This window comes from Pteronotus mesoamericanus, unplaced genomic scaffold (assembly GCF_021234165.1).
Source record: "Pteronotus mesoamericanus isolate MK-2021 breed Mesoamerican mustached bat unplaced genomic scaffold, CSHL_Meso_final contig_182, whole genome shotgun sequence".
NCBI lineage: Eukaryota > Metazoa > Chordata > Mammalia > Chiroptera > Mormoopidae > Pteronotus > Pteronotus mesoamericanus.
This window is the reverse complement of record NW_026555078.1, coordinates 5,956,075-5,979,166: the sequence shown is the minus strand read 5'-3', so window position 1 is coordinate 5,979,166 and position 23,092 is coordinate 5,956,075. Positions and strand designations below refer to the sequence as shown.

The following is a 23,092-nucleotide window of genomic DNA, read 5'->3' as shown; positions in this document are numbered from 1 at the left end:
GGAAAAGGAGAAACCATTCTTCTTCCCTCTTAAGCATATGTGTGTCACGCTTAAACATGAGGAAATCTTTCCCAGAAGCCCTTCCCACAGCAGATGTCCCTGATGTCTCATTGGGTAGAACTAAGTCACTTGCTTGTGCCTCCACCAATCACAGGCAAGGGGGTGAGCCCACCTCCAGTGAAACCTATGGCACGTGGCACCTGGAACAGGGCAGGGCGGAGATATGAACAAACTCGGGGGTCCGTCGGGAAGGAGGAAGAGTGGAGGCGGAGAACACGGGACTGACAACCGGGAGGCCTCTGGCTGGTGGGAACCCACTGGACGCCGGCAGCCCCAGACGTAAACACCAGTCCGGGCGGGACTGCGTTTCTCAGGGGCTGAGCGCTCACCTGTGCTTCGGGCCTCTCCCCGCTTCGCAGGGCCCTCTGCCGTCTGTCCTCAGCCGGTTCCAACTGCTCAGCGGCCTCCCCTCCTGAAAGTCTGTGGGCCAATCCCACACAGCTCACCAAGGGGCGGCTCTGAGCCCAAGGGCCCATTAAAGCAGAACCACAGTCCCCCGTCCATAGAGGCCGTCGCCTGAGAGAGGAGACTGGACACACGGCCAGGTAGGCGGCGTGGGGGAGGGGAAACGGCCCTGACGGGGAAGTGGGAGACAACACGGCCGCCCTGAGGCGCAGGAGGGCTTACCCTGTGGCGGCGGCAGCACGCTCAGCACGCTCAGCACAAGTAGGTGGGTTTTTGTTGTTTTGTTCTTCATTTGGTCCTTAGAAACCCCGTACAAGTTCGGCACTATTATCACAGGTTCACAATCCATTATCCGGAACTTCCAGAACCCAGAATTCTCTAAATGCCAAAAGCCGGTTTTTGCTACTGTTAACTTTCTGGGCAGCAAAACCTCAACTGACCCGACACGACGCTATTTATAGGCTATTTATCCCTTTTGCAATGGCTGTGCCTACGTTTTGATGCAGAAATACTAACGTGTTTTTTGAGGCGCTGCCCCGACCCCGCAGGTGTGTCGGGCATACATACTGCCCGGCATATGTACCATATCCTGAAAATTTCAGCATTTGAAACCTATCTGGCCCCGAGGGGTTCAGAAAAGGGATTCTGGATGCATGTCACCCCAGTGCGAACAGGGCTTCTCAGGCTGAGGTTCCTCTCCTGGTTTGGATGCCACAGAACCCCACTTCGCGCTGGAACAGCTGAACAGCGGGGCCGGGGCCCTGGGCCCCTCTGTCCGCTTCTGCCCCTGGCCGGCCGGCAGCTGTAAGGAAGACACCTCCCTCCCTGGGCGTGTTTTCTCATCTGCAAATGGGGAGGTTGGACTGTTGGTGGGTTTCAAGTGTGTTTTTTAAGCATGTTAGCCATCCCTTCAAAGGGAACTTTAAGGACAAGTGTCGCTGCTCCGCTGAGTGAGGCCTGCCCATCCAGCCACCAGGACCCAGAGGCACGTTCCCAGAGGGGTTCCTTGACAGCTGGAAAACTGCTATAGAGTGTGATCCCTCAGGTCCCATCTGGTTCTAACAACATGTGGTGTCTGCTTGGAGGCAAACCGCCTTTTCAGTGGAGGAAGGGCAGCTGGGAAGGATTTGAACCGGACCCCGGCAGATGGGTAGGCTTCTGGCCTGCGGAGAGGCCTCCAGAGCCGCGCCGCACGAGCACAGGTCGGGGAGCAACACGTGAGGGGAGCGAGAGGAGGCCCTGCTGGCCAGGGCGAAGGGAGGGCGTGCGGAGAGGACGTGCTGGGGAGGCTGGCCGATCAAGGGGACGAATGTCAGAAACCGCCCTCCCTCCCCGTTCAGCGCCTGCGCGTCCTCCAAACAGGAGGCCGGGGGAGAAGTTGAGCCGTCTGGCCCTACTTGTGCAGCCACAAGGTCGCAGTCCTTCTGCCCTGACTCCAGTGACCACGAGCTCCAATGCCTAACTGAGGCCACCCATGTTTTACTGTCAAGTTAGTGAATGTTTTGAATCCAAAAATCGGGACATATGGCCTACCACAAAAGCATGTCCTTCAGAGGACAACAGGACAGAGTATTTGAACGCAGGATGGCGCCCTGGGAAGGTCAGGATGGAGGGTCGCTGAGGTCCCGGGGTCCTTCCCTACTGTGGAGGGCAGCTTGACTCCCAGGAGACTGCGGGGCCCCCGGTGTGTCCTAAGATGTCATTCTAAACAGCAATGGCACCTTCTCACACCACAGCAGACTCTCAGCTAAACCTCAGCCTGGTTTCTGAAGGAGACCCCGGGGTTGGTCCACCAGGAAGCCCCGCCTCTTTGGGACAGCTCCAGGGGCCGGAGGGAGACCGGAGCTGCCCAGGAGCCCAGCCCGCCTCCAAAGGGAAGCCATGGGCTGGAGGAGACAGTGCCATCGGGAGTATCAGCCACTGGCAAATACCAAGAACTTCACTCCCACTCGATGGTCTAAATGCATTTTGTCACCAAACTTTGCCCCAGAAATAACCTTTGTTCAGGCACCATTTCCCTACTGACCCATCACCAAGAGGTAATTAAAAAGCCTCAAAAATTACACCTAACCCAAAGGGCAATGATCCCTTAAAGGAGAAACTACATCTGGGGCCCAAATGTTCTACGTGAGCTCAAGAGCTGAGCTCGTGCCTAAGAAGATTAGCGACTGGGGAAGGGTGGGGAAGCGGGCACTGCCTCAGAACGGGAGCGGCTGTCCTTCAGGGCCGACACGGGCCTCCAAAATGCCTGTTTCCATCATTGACATGTGCAAGGGTCTTGACCAGGCACAAGCTCAGGTGTGTCATTTCTAGGTCTCCTACTCTTTTTTCCCAACCCGGTAACATCTGGGATGTGGCTGCCTTGCTCAGAGTTATACTGAGTTGGCTGGAGAGTGAACACCAGCATTTGACACGCACCAGAGTCTGCCTCTACCAGCTCACACGGTCCTCACAGCCACCCCATCGTGCCCATGAGGAAAGGCAGGCTCTCAGAGGTTAGGTTACTGGCTTGAGGTCACCTGGCCAGCCGTAGGTCGAGACCGAATGAGGACCAGGAGCCAGGTCACTGCACTTCCTCCTGCAGCGTGAACCTTGCCACCGGGAGGCTGGGGGGTGGCATTCTGGGGAGAAAGGGCAGCTGGGTCTGCCCGCCCGGAGCCAGGACTCACCCGTGAGCCAACAAGAAGCTGCTGTGTGGTTCTGCTGCGTGGTTCTCCATCTGTGTCCCCGAGCCCCTCGGGCTGCCACCTCAGCTCCAGGCCAGGGCACCTCAGACAGCCCTGTGCCCATGAATTCCCTGGGCACCCGGCTAAGATGCGGAGTTTGACCCAGCACGTCTGGGGGGCCTGAGAGTCGCCTTCCTCGCGTGCCCTCAGATGACGCCAACACCCGGACCATATCTCAGGCAGCAAGAGCCTAGGCTTGAGGGGCGTTTTCTGCCACCCTTAACCTGTACGGTCGCTTTCTTGTTGGGACTCACTGGGTGCTGGCATATTGCTGCCACACATTTTCGTTTTTTTAGGTGAAGAGATTAAAATGGTGACCACGGTGGAGCACGAGACAGAAAACAGGTCTCTGGATTCTCTTTTCAGCTGGGCATTTGCCCTTTTCTTCCTTATCCACATCTTGGCTAAACTGTCTGAACCCATTTGCCTCAAAGGAGCCAGGCCGGAGCAGCGCGCTCTGAGAAGCGCCACTACTGCGCGCCCTGCACGGAGAGGGACTGCCACGCTCCCTTCCCAGAAGACACTGCTGCTGCTGGGGGTGGGGAGGGTGTGCACTGCGAGCAGGAGCCCTGAGAATGCAGGAGTCTCAGCTCAGAACCCTCTGGTGGCTCCCACCTCACTCAGAGAAAAGCCGGAGCCTCAGCCATGACCTACGAGGCCCCATGTGGTCTGGCCCCGCCACCCCTCTGCCCTGGAACTCCCCTCCCCGAACAGCCTCCTCCCCGACCTTAGCTCTCCCCTCAGGTGCTGCCTTCCCAGCGGAGCCTTCCCCGGCCACCCGAGGTAGACTAGCTGTCCCTGTGCCCCCACCTCCCCCCTCCCAAGGCTCTTTCCCCTCGCCCCTCTTCATCCCTCCGAGAGCACCTTCCCCACCCACCATCCTGTCCATTTCGGTAACGTCTTTATTTATATCTCCCTGTCCCTTCTCCACTAGAAAGTGGGCTTCACGAGGGCAGGGATGTTTGTTATTTTTGTCTATTTTGTTCGCTGACACATCCCCAGTGCCTAAAACAGAGCAGCACATAGCGAATGCTCAATACCTGCGGAACGAACGAGCGAATGAATGGCCTGCCCACACAGTGCCATTAGCGCCTTTGAATCTCGTACCAAGCCCTGCAACGTTGGCCTTCTAATCCCCTTTCTAAGAGGAGGAAACTGAGGCTCCGAGTGGGTAAGGGATTTGGCCGAGGTCACAGAGTGAGGAAGTGGCAGGTCTGGCACTGGGTACCGGTCAGGCTGGTTTCAAAGAATGCTCTATTCTGCCTGGGGCTGCCTCCAAGGTAACTGTCTTAGTATGGCAAACACGACAGGGACTCACTTTCCTTATTATAAGCAGCAAGTGCGTTAGCTTAGGAATTTTGCCAGATGTCCCCCCGCCAGAGTGGCTCAGTGCGTTGGATGTTGTCCCGCAAAGCAAAAGGTTGCTGGTTTGAGGCCAGGTCAGGGCACATGCCTGGTTTGTGAGCCTGGGCCCCAGTTGGGGCGTATGCAAGAGGCAACTGGTTGACGTTTCTCTCTCCCATTGATGTTTCTCTCCCTCTCTCTAAATAAATAAAATCTTAAAAAGAATTTTTCCAAATCTGCCCGGAACTTGAGGTCTAGTGCACCCAAGGGGGTCGGTGGGGGAGTTCGTGTCCCCAAAGCCAGGACGGTGTCACACCACCGGTTGGTTCACAGGAGCCCCTATCAGCCGAAGGAAGGGAAGGACCCTCCTCCAGCCACTTCTCTGAACCCCCAAGGAGAGTCACAATAATTCTGTTTTTGTTTCAATTTTTTCTTTGCTTTTTTTTCTTGGTCTTCCAGAGCACCCTTTGACCTTCCAGAGTCTGGGTAACCTTTTGTCCTTTTGTCCTCAATGGCTGCTGTCACCATGTGGGTTCTGAGGCAGGAATCTACCTCTCGTGAGTTTCCCCCAACCAGCCTGGCACACAGACCCATGGACCACGGTGCCCCACGCAACTCACCGCCCCTTGAGACCCACTCATGGCTGTGGCTTAGGCCACAGGGACAAGGCCCTGGAAAGGGAGCTGAGGCCAAGGGGGACGCGAATGTAAGATGGGCCCGTGCTACCGCAAACCCACCTGCTCCACACTCCACTGTGCGAAGAGCTACCCTTCTTCCGCTACCCATTGTTCGCGGTTGTGTTAACTCATCTGCTCCCCTTAAATCCCCTATTATTGGATGCTGCCCTGTTTACTGATTTCCACTTTTGCTAATTGCCTGTCCCCTCAGAGGAGGGTCAGCAGAGCGGGAGCTTGGTCAGCGCTGCCCACCACTGCCTGTGCCCAGCACAGGCGGGCACGCTGATGCCAGCTGAACGCACGAGCAAACAAAGCAGGAAACAAGTGGCTCTGAAGGAAAAACCCAGGGTGCTCACCAACGGACCCACTTAATCCTAACTTCAGCCTGTCCTGGAGGACATGCCCCCAGAGCTGGGAAGCGACCAGGTAAACCCAACTCCAAGAAGGACGGTCCGACCCCAAGAAGGGGAAGATGCCGCAGGTGAGGCGAGGAGAAGCCAGAGCACAAGGTAGGGAGCCTTACAGAGAGGATAAGGCCAAGCTGCCCTGGGCCCAAACACCTTTCCCCAGACACTAACTGCACGGAGAACTCGCTGAGCCCAGGCAGGTCTGTGCTTCCTCCATGCCTCCCCGCATGGCCATGGCACCTGCATTCGCCCAGGACAAACCTGCCCTAAGCGTGACAGGTAGCACAGCTGACAGTATGCAAAACCAAGCCCTTATTTCAAGGCACGATTAACATAAAAGGCCCAAATATAAACCAGTCTTGAAGAGGACATGTGACTTCCCTCTATTTCTGGGTAATCTGAGGTGAGAAGGTTGAAAATAGTGCGCGGATCTCCTTGCTTAGAGCAGTGTCTGTCATTCATTCATTCTTTCTTTCATTCATTTGTTCAGCCGGGTGTGCTCACCCAGCCTCAGGAAGCCAGAGATGAACTAAGACAAAACCTCTGCCCTCTCTCCAGCCCATTGGTGCCCGTGGTTTTGGCGGGCACTAAAGGACAAGCAAAAATCAACAATACTTGCTTCCAAAACAAATAAGGCCACGTGGAGCTGAGCTCTGAAATGGGATTTCTGGATGCAAGTTAGATTTGAGTGGGTACAAGAACCAACTCAGTCAGCGGGGTCAGGGGCTAACTCCAGGCACCAGGTTCCTTCTCCGTGTCCCCCTGGGACCCCTCCGCCCCTTGGCACCAAGCCCTTCCCGGCCCAACCGCACGTCCCAACATTCTTGGACCACAGTCCCACTTTTCTCTACAATATTCTCCTTCCGGACTCCTCTGACTCTATTTCCCTTATAGTCCTACTCCTGACCTCCCTAGGTCCACAGCTTGGACATCCTACTCCCTGAACCCCAGGACACACATCTCAGCCTGCCTTCTACCGCCACCCCCAACACACGCCAAGCCTGAGCTTCCACCTGGGGCCCCTTGAACGCCATATGTTTACATACCATACTTTCCAGGGGTCTCTGTTCAACATCCCTATCAATACACCATGACTCCCGGAGCACGCCATACCCACACCCTGGAATCCCCACACACGCACACCCTTATCCTCAAGGAGCAGCCTTCCCCAACATCTCCAACTTCTTAGAACCCTAAGGCCGGTCCCCGACCCCCCGGGACCCAGGTACAGCAGGTGACTCCTCGAGACTCCCGGCACCAGACGCCCGACTCTGGGGCGCCAGGCACAAGCCTTCGCCCGCTGGACGCCCCACTGCGCGACTCCAAGGGACCCCGGGCTCCCGAGGCCCTGGCCCCGCGCACACCCGCGCCGCGGCGCCCTCGCGGCCCAGCTGCGCCCCTGCCTGCGCCCCGCGCCGCTGAGCGCCCCGGGGTCCCGGCCCACCCCGCAGAGGCCGCGGCGCCCCCCGCAGCCCCGGCCGGCGCGCCCCGCGCGTACCGTTGGCGATGAGCTTGGCGGACAGCTGCTTGACGAGCTCGGGGATCCTCTCCCACTGGCACTCGGAGCGGCAGCGCTCGATCTCCGTCTCCAGCCGCGAGCCCGCCTTCTTGGTCGCCATCGCGGCCTGGCCCGGCCGGCCCGCCCGCCCGCAGGCCCCGCCGCCGCGCCGCCGTCGCCCGGGCGCCCCCTCGCCGCCGCCCGCCGCCGCCGCGGGCTCGGGCTCCGGCTCCCGGCTCCCGGCTCCGCGGCGTAACGGGAGCGCCGGCTGGGAAGGGGCGGGGAGGCGGGCGGCGGCGGGCGGCGGCAGGGCCCCGGGCGGCGCGAGGAGCGGCCCCTGCCGGCCAGGGCCGGAGCCGCAGCGCGGGCGGGGGTCGGGGCTGGAGGCGGGGCCCGAGCCGGGGGCGTGAGGAGGGGCGAATTGCGAGGGAGATGGGGGAGGAGGAGGGACGCCCGTCAGCGGGGGCTGGAAGGGGCTGGGGTCGACCCCCGAGGTGGTAGGGGTGGGGTCCCAGGGGTGATGGAGGGAAGAAGGAAATGTCAGGGGTCGTGGGCTAGGGGGTCAGGGCAGGATGGGGGCCAGGCGAGAGGCGGGGGGGAGAACTGGGAGAGAATAGGCGTGGGAGTGGGGCAGACCCCAGGGCCTGACAAGGACAGCGACCCAGGGGAAGGTCATCGCTTGGGGCCTGGTATGAGGCCTACATGAGGGGCAGGCCTGCCTGAGCTTGTCCTGCCATCTCAGGTTTCCAGTAGCTCCCTTGGGTCTGGGCTGGCAGGTGCCCCTTAGGGGGCCTCCCTCTGCCCCTGCAACGCTGACCGCCACCCAGCCCCAGGTGTGCTGAGAGTCACCCATCTCAGGCAGACACAGCACCTGCCCGGGGAGCGGCACCGTAAGTGTCTGTTGAGTTGAGCTGGCCAAGCAAAGTCTTCTGCTCCCTTGCAGACGGAGAAGAATGTGAAGTCACCAGTGGGGTTCCCTTGTCTCGGCCCTGCAGACTGAGAGCTGGGGACAGGTGTCCCCGCTGTGCATTCTCCCAGCTATTCCATAACTATGTTGTGATCACCAGTAGGCATTGTTTTAGGTGCCAGGCATAGAGTGGAGGACTACACAGACAAAGTCCCTGCCTTGGTGGAGCTTCGCTCTGCTTGAGGACGGAGCCGACAGTTTGGATCACCAGGTGTGAGGAAGCACCAAGTCCTCATCGGCAGCGCCCCTTCCAGGTACCTCCCTCCAGCCCTCCAGGAGTTCTCACAGGCAAGATTGTCTCCTATCCCTCTGCAACCCTGGGGCTGTTCTCGGAAAGAACAGATGCTGCAACCCGGGTTGACCAACAAGGAAGCTGGCATTCAGGCACTAAGAGATGCTAGGGGGAAAGACCAGCAGATGCCTTCTGACGCGAGCAGCGTAACCTTCAGGCGTCCCCCCTGCCCCGAGGCCAATGAGGTGATGAAGGTTGAGCTGACGGACCTCTAGATGCCGTGGGCAGCCCAAGGAAAGGGGAAATAGAATGGTGAAATTTCAACAGGGAACCCTTGGGTTCCACCGAAAGGGAATAGGGAGGTGAGGAGAAGGAATCTCCATCGGAGAAATTTCTCAGACCTCTCCTTTGTCCTCTGAATTCCAGCACAGAGGGCTATCTCTCCAGATGTTTGCCTGGAATGTTCTCTCCTCTCTGGTCCAGGAGGGAAATACCTGTTCATTCTTTGAGACTCAGCCCAAAGGTCGCCAGGAAGCCTTGCTCAACATCAGGCAGACCCTGTGCGACGGATCCTACGGCAGCGGCGATTCCTGCGTGATAGGACTTCTCCCAGCAAACCGTGCTGCCGCCAGGGCTCCTGCTGATCCTGCCTCCAGGGCCATGCCGTGGAGTACGAGACTGAGGGCCCTCTCTCTGCCCAGCTAAGTGTCACCCTCTCGAACAAGGCCTACGCTTTCATGAGGGCAGAGAGGAGCTTGGCCCCCGACTCCGCTTGTGCCGCGGGGGCAGTGGCATGGATCCCCTGCATGCCGCCCGCGCCCACAGCCCCTCAGCTGCAATGATGACCCCATAGAGCCGGCTGAGAATTAAATGAGGAAACACAGGGAAAGCACTGAAATGGTGTCGCGGCACCTTAAGAGTGCAAGAAATGTGAGCTGTCATTCCGTGTCTCTGTAACCCTTCCACTCGGTACAGGCCTGGCACAGTGCAGGGGCTTGAATGAGAGAGTGAATGGATGGATGAATGAATGAATGAATGAAGCTGATACCTCTAGGATCTAGAATCAGCCTTCATATGTTTTCCTTTAGGGCTTAACACAATAATAAATATACGAATATGACTACATTTGAGCTGCCACCTCCAGTGCAGGCCACCACGGAAGTGCCTGACACCCACCAGGGTACTTTCAGACCGTACACTTGAGCGCTGAGGTCGCTGGGGTGCAGGAGCTGAGAACAAAGGCAGGCAGGGAGTGCCAGCCGGACCCAGCAGAGGGAAGGAGCTTTCTGAGCCCTCGCTGTGTGGAGCCAGAGAGCAGGGCCCCTCAGTCTCTGGGTTCTTCCTCACACCTGCTAGGCTTTGATCCCCACCCATTGCCCAGGCTGCTCTGGCAGCTGCCACAACAACCATAGAGACACGTGATCAGAAGATCCCCAGATTGTCTTCCAGGTGAGCTTCCCTGCAGGTGGCACTGCAGGTGGTACTCAGGTAGCAAGGAGTCATTTGTGCTAATAATAGTAATTAAGCCAACATCTTTTTTCCAGGCATTGGTATTACAGGTTTGACAAGGATGCAAAAAGTCATAGCGTGAGCCTTGAGGCCTAGCAATGCCCAGCAGGGAAGAGGCTAAGTGAAAGGTGGCCCCAGGCTAATCCCTTGGGAAAAACTGGCTTGCTGGGGACCCAGGAACCAGAGCTCAGCCTCAGAGTGAAAGCCAGTGTAAATGGGGGCGCCTCTGTGGTCTGGTGACCTCCCGTTCCTGTTTCCCAAAAGCCCGGTTCCCATGCAACTAGAATAGAGGAAGAGGCGAGCGGAGATGGGGAGGGCTTGAGAGCGAGCACTGGTGGGCGCAGGGGGCGGGTGAGGCTCAGGGGAAGCAGAAGCAAGTGAGAGGGAGGGCCGGGGCCTGTGCCCTCTGTCTCCCTCAGCCTGGAAGGTTCTTCCCCAAACAGCCACCGATCCTCCCTTCCCTCCCCCCAGTTTCCATTAAGTCTCTGCCACAAGGTCACCTCCCCAGGAAGGTCTTCCCTCACCAGCGACACAAACCCTTCACTCCCTAACCTCTTACCCTGCTGTGGTTTTCTTGTCACCACCTGACTTACATGTATTGCTTAGTAGTTCTATTCTGTCTCCCCTCACTAGAAAGTAAACTCCACGTGGGCAGGGATTCGTGTGTGGTTTTGTTCACTGCTGCATCCCAGCACCGAGAACAGCACCCGGCATGTAGTAGATGCTCAGCAAATATTTGCTGAATGGGCGAATAAGCAGACAGGGACAGCGTGGGTGGGGGGGGGTAGGGGGGGCAGGTGGACTCCAGCCTGCACATCCCAGCGGATGGGCCCGCAGAGAAGTGGGGATCAGCCTGCTGAAGCAGATGGGCCAGGTTTAAGGGGCAGACAGAAATCCCAAAGCAGGAGAGGACAGTATTCTCTGTGTACTAACAGAACAGACACTTCCAACCTTTGACCCCCGCCAGTGCCGAACATCAGCTGACATCTGGCTGCCTGAGCCCCGGAGCTGGCACGTGGGAGCGGTGGCAGGTGCTGCAGCAAAGCTGGGGGGGCCTGGAAGCCACGCCGCCGCTGGCAGGCCTGGGCCTTCGGTGGCTGCAGTGCCTTTGGATGGTTTTCAATTATGAAATATTTGATACATACGAAAACATATATAATCAAGAGGTGCTCATGTAATAAAATAATAAAATGAACACCAGGGAACTGACTGAGTATCCCAGAGCCAACCACTAGTTTGACCTTTGTGTTTATTATACCCGTGCTTTTTAAAAAAGTAGTGTTATCACCCACCACACTCACTTTCTGCCACCCCTTGTAGTAGGAGAATGAAAGGTACTCCCACACATGATACTTGGTTTCACAATTTCTAAAGATGGCACCGTGCTCTTTAACTCATTCGTTTGCTCATTGTGCTCCTAGGCGTGCCTCTGATGCGCATGCTGCAGTTGCTTCCTTTTCCCTGGTGTGTAACACTCCCTGGGTGGCCGCACCACACTGAGTCATCCGTCCTCCAGGTTCGGATCTCCGGTGCCCAGGGCTGCCTTCGCAAACACGGCAGCTGTCCGTAAAAGCTGTACAAGTGCTGTTGTTTCGAGCAGGGTTTCAGAGGGGGACTTCAGATGGCCCTGTGCCCCTCCCCCCGTGAAGATCTCCTGACTTTCTTCCCAAGGGTCACCGGCCTAGAGCCATGGTCTCTGCCGTGGGGACAAACCAGCGGGAACTTGCTGAGCTTCTTCATTGCAGGCACTGAGCTGGTGTTTCTAAGTTACCATCTGTTGCTGTTTGAGAGGGATAGCCAGGAGGAGGAGGCTGGCTGGCTCTCCCAGGAGAGACTGTTCCTAGAGTAGCCTTCAGCTTTGCGAGTCCAGAAACACGTGGGTGCTGCAGGGGACTCCCCGTGTTCCCATTAATTAAGCGCATCAGAGACCACTGTTTACACTCCATGCCAACTTTTACGTATGATGGAAGCCATTCCCCCAGTATCCCATGCCCAGAGACCCTGATCCCATACGTACAAAGCTGAAATGGTTGTTGGGAGGTTGTCTGGTGAACCTGGACTTGGAACAGGAGAGGGGAAAGTCTCAAGAAGGTCCTCACCTGGAAGAACTCTGTGGGCTCTCTTGGTCCCATGCCTGAGACCACATCTCCAGAGCTGAGTCCCCTGCCCAGGATGAGGCTAGATCAGCTCTGTGAATTTTCACTTCTCATCTCCACGCATGCCTGCCTTTCAGAGCATTTGGACCCTGTAACAACGGTCAAGTTGTTTTTTAGTTTAAACTCATCTAATAGGAATCCCTTACCTTCGTGAATGTTTTTTTACGCTCAGAGTTCTGGGGACACTTTTCTCTTACCTTATATATCACCTGTCCTACTTTCCTCCAGAAAGGCAAAAAGTGGCTTATGATAAAATATCCACTTACACGTTTAAATAACAACAAAATAAAGATCATCTGACCAGCGAGGCAGCCACAGAAGCATGCAAATACTTCTGATTGTTTTCTTGCTCTCAAAGCAGGGGCTTGCTGCGTGATTACCATGCAGGACCTTTCCCAGGGGACTTGGGGGCATTCCGTTCCTTGGGCATCTGGAATCACTAGAAGAGAAGAGCAGGAGTCCTGGGTCAAGTCCTGCCTCTTCCCATCACCAACGGGCTTATGACAGATACCCTGCAATTTTCTCATTTGTAACATGAGATCTCTGCTCCAGGAGGCTGCTGGGCTCCCATCCATGATTCTATCCTATCAAAGCGAGACTTAGGCAGCTGCTAGAATGTGAGGAAACCCTGGTTGTCCCTTACAGATATGTGGATTCTCCCACAAGCCAAGGTGCCAACACTGCAGCCTCGCCTTCGCACTCAAGCAGCCGATTGCAGGTGGAGGGAGGAATGCGACGCTGAAGTTGGAGTTAGGAGGCCCGGTCTGATTTTCATCTCCATCACTAACCTGTGACAATGTGACCTTGTGAAAGTCATCTCCCCTGTCTGGGCATCAGTCAATTCCCACGTTAATTAATTGCGGGGGAAAGGATCTCTAGCATTCCAAAGCAAGGTCGGACTTAAGAAATTCATCCGCTGAGAAGCAAGACAAAACTCACTTAAATACACGGTTAGAATGAATGGGAAGTAAGTATGATCTGTCAGATACTTGGAAGATGAAGGCACCAGCTCATTCCCGGTAACACATCACTTAAGGTCAGCGCAGCAAACCAGCACTGTATTCGGCTGGTTGAAAGGAACACTCCGTCCGAGGTCTTTGTCGGAGAGCATTGTTTCCTTCTGAGAAGCCTGCAAGGCCAGCCGAGGGGTTAGGAACTCAGTCCCCTGCAGCCTAGCGGGTGGGGCCCGCTCGACTCTCCCGAGCTCTACTGAGAAAGGGGCAAGCTCAGCCCGGCGGCGGTGGCGGCGGCGGCAGCGGCCAATGAGAGAGCCGACCGGTGAGGTCATGGAGCTCCTCGGCGTTTCATTGGTGGATCGCTAGGCTCCGGCCGGCCGCGGGGCTGGGTGGAGGGTCGCTGCCGGCGGCCCGGAGTCAGAGTTGGGAAGGCGAGTCCCCAAACTTTCTCCAGGCATTTCTCTACCCTGGGAAGCGAGCCCCGCAATGAGTGGGGTCCGTTTTCCAGGCCTGACTCTGGCCTGGAGGAAGAAATGAAAACGCCCAGAAGAAAGAACTCTTACCCACCCCAGAGGCTGGATTTACTTATTCTGGGGAAATCCTCATTTTCTTGGGTGAAAGTGGAGGGTTGGTTTGTTTAGTTCAGTAAAACACACTGATTAACCGCTAACCATTTAGGACGCTGAGCAAAGTCTGTTGGCTGATCACCTTTTATTTCCCCCAGTCAGGTTGGGAACAAAAGACATTTCTGACTCTCTGAAACATTTTAAAACCTTGATTCTCAAACGCCGATGATGCAGACCCCGAGGGGTCCGGAAGGCTGGTTTTGCTCGCGAGGCTCCCTGCCGCGTTCTCCAGGCTTGACTCTGGAACCTGCCGGTGGAAGAAACTGGCAGGACCGGGGTGCGGACCCCACTTTGGGAGACAAGACATTTAAGGCATCGTCAGAACTTGTAAGAAATGTGAATCTATACGCTGTGCCAGCCCAGACCTACTGAATCAGAACCTCTGAGCAGGGGTCCAGCCCTGGGTGTTTTCACCCAAGCGCTGGGTGAGTCTGATGCGCACTCAAGTTTGAGGACTGATTTAAATCAACTTACGACCTTTGAGACTGCTTCCGGGATAGGTAATTTACAGGTGCCTGCCCCGTTATTACCATGGAACTCCTCAGACCCCCCTGGGTTCCCAGTGGCCACCATGGTCTTGGCTACAGGTACTCAGACCAGAGATGTGCTCGTCACCCGTCTTTTCCTAGAAATTGATTGAGGTGGTCCCATTGAACAGCGAGACCCTGGGGGTGACTTCGGTGCTCCGGGGCAGCCCTGTTCTGCCCTGTGGCCTGTCGAGCAAAGGAAGCCAGTCTGTGGAAGGAAGAAGAGCGGAGCAGACCCAGAGGCCCGGAGGTGGGAGACAGACACAGAAGTCATTCCAGGATGCCTTCCAGGCCCCAGCCTGGACCCTCTCGGACCTGACGCAGGTCGCCCGCTCTGACTCCCGGGACTCCGGGCACACTGGTCTTCCAGCAAGCATGCTCGGTCCCACCTAAGGCTTTCACGCGCTACTGTCTCTGCCTGGAACTCTTGCCCCCTGTCGTTCCCATGTTGCCTCATTCCTCCACGTAGGAATTGTTCTTAAATGTCATTTCCTCTGAGTGATGCTCTAAAGCAGCCCCTCCTCCAGACACTTTCTAGCACGTGAGCCTGCCTTAGTGCCTCCATTGTATGTGTCATCTTTAAGGCTGTCACGCATGCTTACTGGTTCACCACAAACTCCTCAAGAGCAGAGATCCCGGGGGCTTGTTCATCACAGGATCTCCAGGGCCTTTGAACAAGACCTGATGCCTACAGCGGCAAACCAATGAACATCAGTTGAAGAAATGTCCCTTTCCTCACCTTCCTGAGGCCCCGCGGCCTTCTGTCCTCAGGCTGCAGGAGCCGCCCCTGCCGTGTTCTCTGATGACAAACACCCCTCCTAGCGGACCCACGTGGATTCCTGTTATTTACCAATGTTAACCGGAAAATAAAAGGCCAAAGTAAGAGGCAACAAGCATTTACTATTTGAGGTCCAAGCAAATTGCTATTTGGGAAGCAGCGACCCAGGCAGGACTCCAAATAGCGCTCCGATTAGAGGGGGAGGCAAGGAGTCTATGAGAAAGGGGGAGGGAATCATTACATGAATAGAAGGAAGGCGTTTCCCAGGCACAGGCGAGCGAAATGGTTCTTCACCTCTACATGGTGGTGCTAATTCTAAAGAACGTCTGTAGTTTTCAGGCTGGTTGTCAGACTGTCTGCTTTCCTGTTCCCTTGGCACTGTATTTTGAAATTCGGCGTTGCTTTCGGCCAGTTCAAACCTTCCAAAGGTTTGAGGTGTGAGACGCGCAAGGCAGTTGCTCCGGGGTGGCTGCTTTGACTCCGTCTTGAAGCGCCTGCGGTTTGTATTATTTTCCATCCATCCAAGGCCCCCAGAGGGGTTCAGCTTTGTTTTACGAACAAAGAACATAAGACCAAGTGACTTGCCCAGGGTCCTGTGGCAGCGGGGACACAGCGGCCCAGTGGGGCGAACCGAGCTTTCAGGCCCCTGCTGCATCCCCAGGGGACTCACCCTCGTGACCTTGCGTCACAGCCCAGGGCTCTCCCCACAGCATGGCAGTCAGGTCAGCCCTCGGGCCTCCTGTTGCAAGCTTTTAATAAATGAGTTTTGTTTTCAAAATACAGCCCAGAATAGTCTGTGGTCAGCAGAAGGATGCAGACAGCAACGTCTATTCCAGGAAGCTGCTTTATTTTTTGATGAACTACAGCGGACGGGGCGGTTTGAACGCGCCTGTCGCTGACAGAGCATGACAGATATTATTACACTGGTCCTCACCCCACGCAGATTTCTTTTTTAAGATGTAAAAGGACATCTTTTTAAAGACGTCTTGCGTTACAGCCCCTGTTTTGCTGCAGCCAGGCGAGCTAGCCCTTTTGCCCAGAAGAAAACAGACCTCACGGCCGCAGAACACTCTCCCAAGGAGCTCTCACGAGGAAGGGGACCCGGCTCTCAGCCAGGAACCTCAGCAACTGCGCTTAATGGCTGACTCAGCCACGACCACCTGGGCGGCTGTTATCACTCAGAGAGAGTGCCGATCGGGGAAGGCAGGGAACAGAAAAAGCGGAATTAGACACCCTTACTCATGGGAGGCAGAACGGCCACTTGTCCTGCCTTTGTGGCAGCCTAGGATCTTTTTTTTTTAAAGATTTTAATTATTTATTTTTAGAGAAAGGGGAAGGGAGGGAGAAAGAGAAGGAAAGAAACATCGATTGGTTGCCCCTGGCCCACTCCCAGCTGGGGACCTGGCCCACAACCCAGGCATCGAACTGGAGACCTTTCGGTCTGCGGCGTCATGCCCAGCCAACTGAGCCGCTCCGGTCAGGGCGCACCTGGGTCTTCATCCCCTGCCCAGTGTTCGGTGACTCCCTCGCCTGATAAGGCAGAGCCCTCCTCCCGCTGGAGAAACTGAAGACGCCAGGCACTCGCGGTGCGAGACACCCTGTGGCTACAATGAAGGCGATAACCTCAGCCCTGAGGGGCAGACGCCACTTGGAGTCCAGGGACAGCTGCATCCCGTTTCAGCCAAGGTGGTTCTGGCAGCTGTGGGTGAAGTCGGTGCAGGTGCCGGTGGGAGCCCATGCCCAGCAGTGGTGGCTGCACTCGCTCTCTGTGCCAGAACAGCCTCAAGAAGGATTTCCAGTCACTGTCGCTGGCTGTCTGTCAGGTGCCCAGCTGTATAGAGCGGGAGCGGAGTGGACTTTTTGGATACCTTTGCCAATCCAATATAGAGTCACTGGCGGCCATGGCAGGTCAAGTGCTCTGTCAAGACTAAGGTAATGGGGTGTAATAGGAATGCCCTTTGGAGGGGCCTGGACCACCCCATAAACCGTAAGTTTGGACCCCGGTATGAATGGGACCCCCACCCCTCGTGGGCTATAAGAACTCAGTGCTCCGACCACCCAGCTCTTGAGCTGGGCTGCACCACGGGGCACGCGAGGATCCCTGCCTGACTTCCACGCCACCGGACCTGTGCCGCCCCTGCAGCTGCCTGGCTGGAGGCCGACGCCCATCTCTCCACCTGGGGATGCTGCCAGTGTCCGGGACTTTGAGCCCCGTGCTTGCTCCGCTCGCCTCTACAGTGTCAGCTCCCCCTCCTTGTGTGTACCCTGCGTGTGACTCTGTTGTTGCCCTCTTGGGCACTGTGGGCAGACACAAACGTGTGTGGCTCCTCTCAGGGAGGCTCCCCTGCTCACGACAGCTGCAGGTCTGTCGTCTCATCCCGAAGCCCTGGTCCACACCACCAGCTGCCGCGCAGCCCGGTGTGCTGTGCCCAGGTGGCGTCGGCCCACACACAGGGGTTTAAGGAGCACAGTCTGGAAAGAGCCACAGCAGGACATGGCAGTCCTGCCACGCTTACCATCCTGGGCACTCACGCCAGCGTCTGTCCCCAGCTGCCTTCTGCAGGTCGTTGGCTCTGTGTATCAGCTTCCCCTGTGTACCTGCCTGTTGGGCTACAGATTCCTGGGCAATACAGGTCATGCCTCAATCTTCCGCACAACCCCAGGACACACAGCAGCCCACCCACCCATTCAATGGGGGTGCCTTCGGAGGGCCCCCACGGGAAAGAGGAGGGAAGCCCCTGCGGACCCCTACCTGGCTCTTCACCAGGCTCACCTCCTTCCCTGGAGGAAGGAGCAGGTGGGATTTGCAGCTCTCTCCTTTGTTATTTTGTCTTACACTTTGTGCTTTTACTGTACCAGGTGCCAACCATGCCTCTCCTGTTCCAGGCATTTGGGTATTTGCTTCTCTGAGTAGCCTATGAGTCTCAGAAAGGCCAGACCTGGGTCTTGGCCACTTCAGCAACCCCGCCCCCGACCCGGCCCCCCATCATCTGGGTTGATGCCATAGGTTTTGAATTGAGAAACATTCACTGAATGGAATAGTCATGCCTGAGGTCACCTACAACATCTGTGTAGTGTGTTAGAATGTGTAATTTTTAAAACAAGTTTGAGACATAATAAATCACATAGCACAGTCTTAGAGTATGCAATTCAGTAGTTAATATAGTCACAGAGCTGTGCAACCAACACCACAATTTGAGGACGTTTTGTCACCCCCGAAGAGACCTCGGACCCATTAGCAGTCTCTCCTTGCTGCCCCACGCCAGGCCCTGGCGGACACTGATTGATTTTCTGTCTCTATGGGTTGGGCCCATTCTTGCCATTTCATATAAATGGACTCATACAAGATGTGCTCTTTGTAGCTGGCTCCTCTGATTTAGCATAAAATTTCAAGTTTCCTTCACCCTGTAGCACATATCAGCACTTCATTCAGTTTTACGGTTAGATAATGCTCCATTGTGTGGATGCCACCCTTTATTCATCCGTTCATCAGCTGGGGCAAGGCCAGTTTCTACTTCCTGGCTATTGGGAACGAAGCTCCCATGAAGGCTGGCCGCTGGGCTGTCCCTGGTGGAGATTTCCTAGAGAGAACGCAGGGCCCCTTGTTACAGTGGCTACTTGGTCACTTCTCAGAAAGGAAGCGCCCTAACGATTGGGAGATCGATTGGGAGATCGCGGGCGACCTTTGGCTGAGGCGCAGAGTCACGGTCTGTCAAGCCATGGAGGGACAGACAGTGGGCTCTGGCATCAGCAGGCCAACCAGATCAACACAACTTTGCTGTGATCTGTCTTTCTTTCTTCCTCAAACATGGAAATTAATATCTGGCGTCTATTGAGCCTTTTCCCAAACTTTTTCTCAGAATAAAGCCCTCATTGTTGGCTGCAGTGTCTTGACAGCAAATGGCAAAATCATTCCGTTTACGCTGTGACGCCAGAGGGAACGGCCCAGCCCGGGGAGGCTGGGGGGGGGGGGGGCGGAGGCCTGGGTGGGAAAACAGCAGCTTCCAGGGGAAAGAGGTCTCGAAACACAAAGCCAGCTTGGTGTGCAGGTGTAGACAAACATAGGTCTACAGCTGTAACACAAAGACATGATAATACTAGAATAAACTGTTCTGTGTACTCACAACTATAAACCTCCTTTTGCCCACCCCTGTATTTAATCCTTGCCACTTTGCCTTGAGTACAAAAGTGTTTTAACTGCCAGAACATACTTTGAAAAGGTCTGCATTTCCATTTTCCGTTGATTTCATTGAATTCAACTCCCTAAGTAGTTCTTCAGCAGCTCCTAAGTGTGTAGGATGGTGTTGAGTCCCCTCCCTTCCTGCCCCTCCTAAGGAAACAAAAGAGGAGGAAAATGTCTCTGTCCTTTTGGAGTCTGAGATCTGCTGGGGAGACAGACGGATTGTGGAAAAGGCCAGGCAGAAAACCAGGCAGAGCAGGGGACCTGAGGGCGTGGCTCCTGGCCGGTCTCTGCCCGGCCCCGTGTTTAGTTACCATTAGGTGCGTGCTGGGCTTGAGGAATGACCTCAGACTGGCATCTATCGGGTGCCTGTGAGGGTGATGCCCAGCCCTCCTCCAGCCACAGCTGCGCGCCACCCGCCTGGCAGCTAGGCTCTCCTCCCAGGTAGCAGAGTCTGGCTTGGACGGACACAACGATGAAGGGAAAAAGACACACACACACACACACACGCACACGCACACACTCACTCACTCACTCACTCACCCTTGGCCTCTGCAGACTCCATTCAGCACCGAGTCCCGGGTGAACCCACCCACCGCCTTTCATTCCCCAGGCCCGAGGGCCAGCCCAGCTTCCTGCCCTGGCCACGCCTGGTCTCTGTCCCTTCGGTGGTCCCATTCCCTGTCACCCATTCCCTTTTTGCTTAAGTTATTCAGAGGCTGTTTTTGTTGCTTTCAAACAAAAGACCTGAGCAGGATACCAGTTATTTTTTTTAAGTCCACTGGAGTGGGAGAGGGTTTGAGAACATGGCCAGCACACAGGGACTGTGGAACTGTGCAGAGCCCCGACCCAGGCAGAAGCGAGAACAGAGGCAAGGCCGCCCTGGACGGGAGAGCACGGAAACCCTCCTGTGTGGTCAGAGGCCCAGAGGCCTTAACGCCTCCTCCTTGCTCTTCCCTCCGCCCCCCGCGAGGCCAGTGTGGGACATCTCACACATGGGACTCATGCCCAGAGCAGGCCTGTGGATGAGCCAGTCCTGCAGGTCCCTTGCTGTGCCAGCTCCACGGGCCCCCAAGGCCCGGTGGCCCGTGGGAGTGAGCACAGCAGGTCCTCAAACCGAACCTTACACCAGCTGCTCTCTCACCCCGGGGATCATCTGGGTTACACTTTTCATCCTTAGGAGGCCCCCTATCACCATGCAACGTGCTCTGGGCAGACCGTCTTCCTTACCGGTTGTTCAGAGAGCGTTTTCAGAGCCATTTGAAAAAAACAGCTGAAACGCCGGCCTGTGGCTGGCGGCTGCCTCTCTCTTTGTACCTCTGTCCTCTCCTCCAGGCCATGTGGTCAAGCACTGGCTGCTCTTTGCTGCTGGGACTAGGCCTCTCTGTCCTTTTAAAAATCATTATGAAATATTTCCAATGTGCAAAAAGGCAGAAGGAATAGCAGACGAACCCCTGTGCGCTACCTCTAAGCCCGAGAGAGGCAACGTTAGACACGCAGTCAGGTTGCCTGTGTGAATGCCTGCGTACAGCGCCCAGCGCCAAACCACTTGGGGTGGAGAGCGATTCAAGGCGGCTGCAATTAAGCTTCTGTGTCTGATCGGATCGAGAAACATTGCTAACGTTATTATCCCTATCCCTGTATTTTTCTGCATCCAAAATGGGTCAACGCAGGCAGGCCTCGGTGTGGAGTGGAAATTTTGACTTCAGCCCACTGTGCTCACTTCTCATCCTAATAATAACCACACGGCCGAGGTGGGGGGTGTCGGTCAGGCCCGAACGTGACATATCACCCAGTCCCATGACCTTCCGCTCTGCCCAGACCTCCCTGCTTCTTCAGCTCCTGCTGGCTCTTCCCGCTCTGGGCTTCCCCCTCAAGCTGCCTAGTGTTATTACTGGTCTTAGACCCTCCCTTGTGGGTTGGAATCCATCAGTGTCTATTATAATGTGAGTGCTCTGAAAGTATCACTTTATGTAGAATTTACAGTATACAGAATTACCCCAGAGAATATTCCGGTCCTCTGCAGCCTGAGGGCCTGCTCCAGAGAAAGAGTAATGGAAGGATAACAATAGCATAACTACTGCAGATGAGGAAGCCGAGGCCCTGGGAAGTCTGCCCCTGCAATGGTGGGAACCCAGGCAGTACTGGGGGGGCGGGCATTGAACTTGCTGAAAAGATGGAAGTTTGAGGCAGAGTCGTTCCCAGTGCTTCCACCAAAGGCTGAGTCTAACGTTTTGCCAGGCTGGTCTGTCCACTGTTTTGGTTCTTTTCTAGCTACACATGGGCACGCCGCATCGTTGAGTGAAGGGACCCAGGGTGGCCTTACCTGTGTTTCCTTAGGGTTCCACATCAGTACCAGCCGCAGCCCCAAGTGGGCACCAGGTACAACTTGGAAACTACCGACCGGATTTTGCTCGGCTGTATCATCTGCGACTGTGAAAGTCTGACAGAATAAACGCTAATAATATTTACTAGAAACATCATACATTATCGTCTTACTGACACATATTATGATTCTTGACCCAGTCTGAGGATGATGTGCAGCCAAACTCTGCAAAGTCAACAGGCCGACGGAACAGCAGCAAGCCGGAGCCACCTGTCTGAGACACGAGGAGGTCCGAAGTTGTCCCCCTCACCCCGCACCTCTGCGTGGCAGCTTAGTTCCCGCCTTTGGCATGGCCTGGTTTACCCTGGGGGTTATTTCTTCTTTGTCTTATAAATAGCCCACACCTGCCGAGGTTAGCCGTCAGTCCACGGGGCTCGGCTCTTTCAGAACCACGTCTGCCTCCGCCTGAGCTGGCAGCGCCCATTGCACAGCTGAACAAAGTTAAAGGAACAAAAGGCGAAGCCAAGCCCAGGGGCAGCCGTGCCTGGATCTGAGGACTGAGGCAAGAACGGAATAGGCCGAGAATGGTCCTTGGGACGCAGTCCTGTTCTCCGTTGCCCCCTCTGGCCACAGGCCCTCACACCGGGGAAGACACCACCATTCCCTGGTGATGGTTTGGGGTGAAAGTAAACATCTTCCATCTGGTTAGGAGGTTTCAGGGCCCAGAGAGAGGGAGGGAAGGAGACAGGGACTGAGAACAGGGCTCCATAAGCAGGTGGGTGGGCTATCATTTCTAAGAAATAAAGAACTAAGACTGCAAACAGAGCTATGCCCCAACATCGTGAACAATTGACAAGCAGGCTTCTTCTTTCTCAGCAAATAAAAAATCCACTGCTCGTTTTTATGCATCCGGTTTGAAACAAAGCATTAGAAATATCCTGCCCTTGCAAACTGGATGTAAATTATAAACAAATAGTGTGCTGGATGTGGCCCAGATGCAGGGAGTCCAAAGTCGGCCATAAACAAATGAAGCTTCACTCTTGGGCCAAGTAACCACCTAAGCTTCTAAGTTAAGGATGCATTTATTCCACTCTCCAATTTTTGTTTTAGCTGGTTGAGTTCAAGATCAAAACGTCTTGAGAAAAGCTCTTGGGCATCAGTCCCAAGCAAGGCCACTCCCAGAAGTAGGAGAGAAGGGGGAGAGATTTGCTCAGCTGATGGCACTAGGAGAAGGCACTTGTGTGGCCATTTTTTTTTTTTTTTTTTTTTTGGCTTTTCACTCAGAGGCTGGCGCTTCTGTGCAATAACTCCCACCTTGGCTTAGTCACTGACCGAGCCCAGGAGAAGCACGCACAAGAGACACTGCAGGGAAAGAACCCTGGGACTGTCTGGGAAGTGTGTCCCCAAATGCTCCCTCCCCACCATGCTGGGGGGCCAGCCGCACCTGCACCCCTGGCAGACCCCAACCTGGTCTTCTTCCAGAGCCCAGGCCACTATAACTGCCGTTTATTGAATACCTGCTGTGCTCCGTGCTTGGTTGTTCTGGCTGCTCTTAAACATCTTCAGTCCCTGTGACTACCCTTGAAGGGGACTGTGTTACACTCATTTTAGAGATGAAACTAAGGCTTAGGAGTGTGACTTGCCCAACTCCACATGGTTAGTAGAATGGGGGGGCAGGTAAGAATTTGTACCTGCAGAGACTTTAAAATCTATCCACA

The 23,092-nt window shown here is 55.6% G+C and overlaps 1 protein-coding gene across 4 annotated transcripts in view; it reads right to left on the bottom strand.

Annotated features, from left to right (window-relative positions):
* The window catches only part of TTC7B (tetratricopeptide repeat domain 7B), a 212,326-nt gene extending 205,034 nt beyond the window's left edge, over positions 1-7,292 (bottom strand). For all 4 annotated transcript variants that reach the window (XM_054567150.1, XM_054567152.1, XM_054567153.1 and 1 more), the window contains exon 1: positions 7,118-7,292. In XM_054567150.1, coding sequence (XP_054423125.1) covers positions 7,118-7,238 — 121 coding nt within the window. In that variant the 5' untranslated portion in view covers positions 7,239-7,292. The remainder of the gene's footprint in view (positions 1-7,117) is intronic.
* Positions 7,293-23,092: the final 15,800 nt, after the last annotated feature.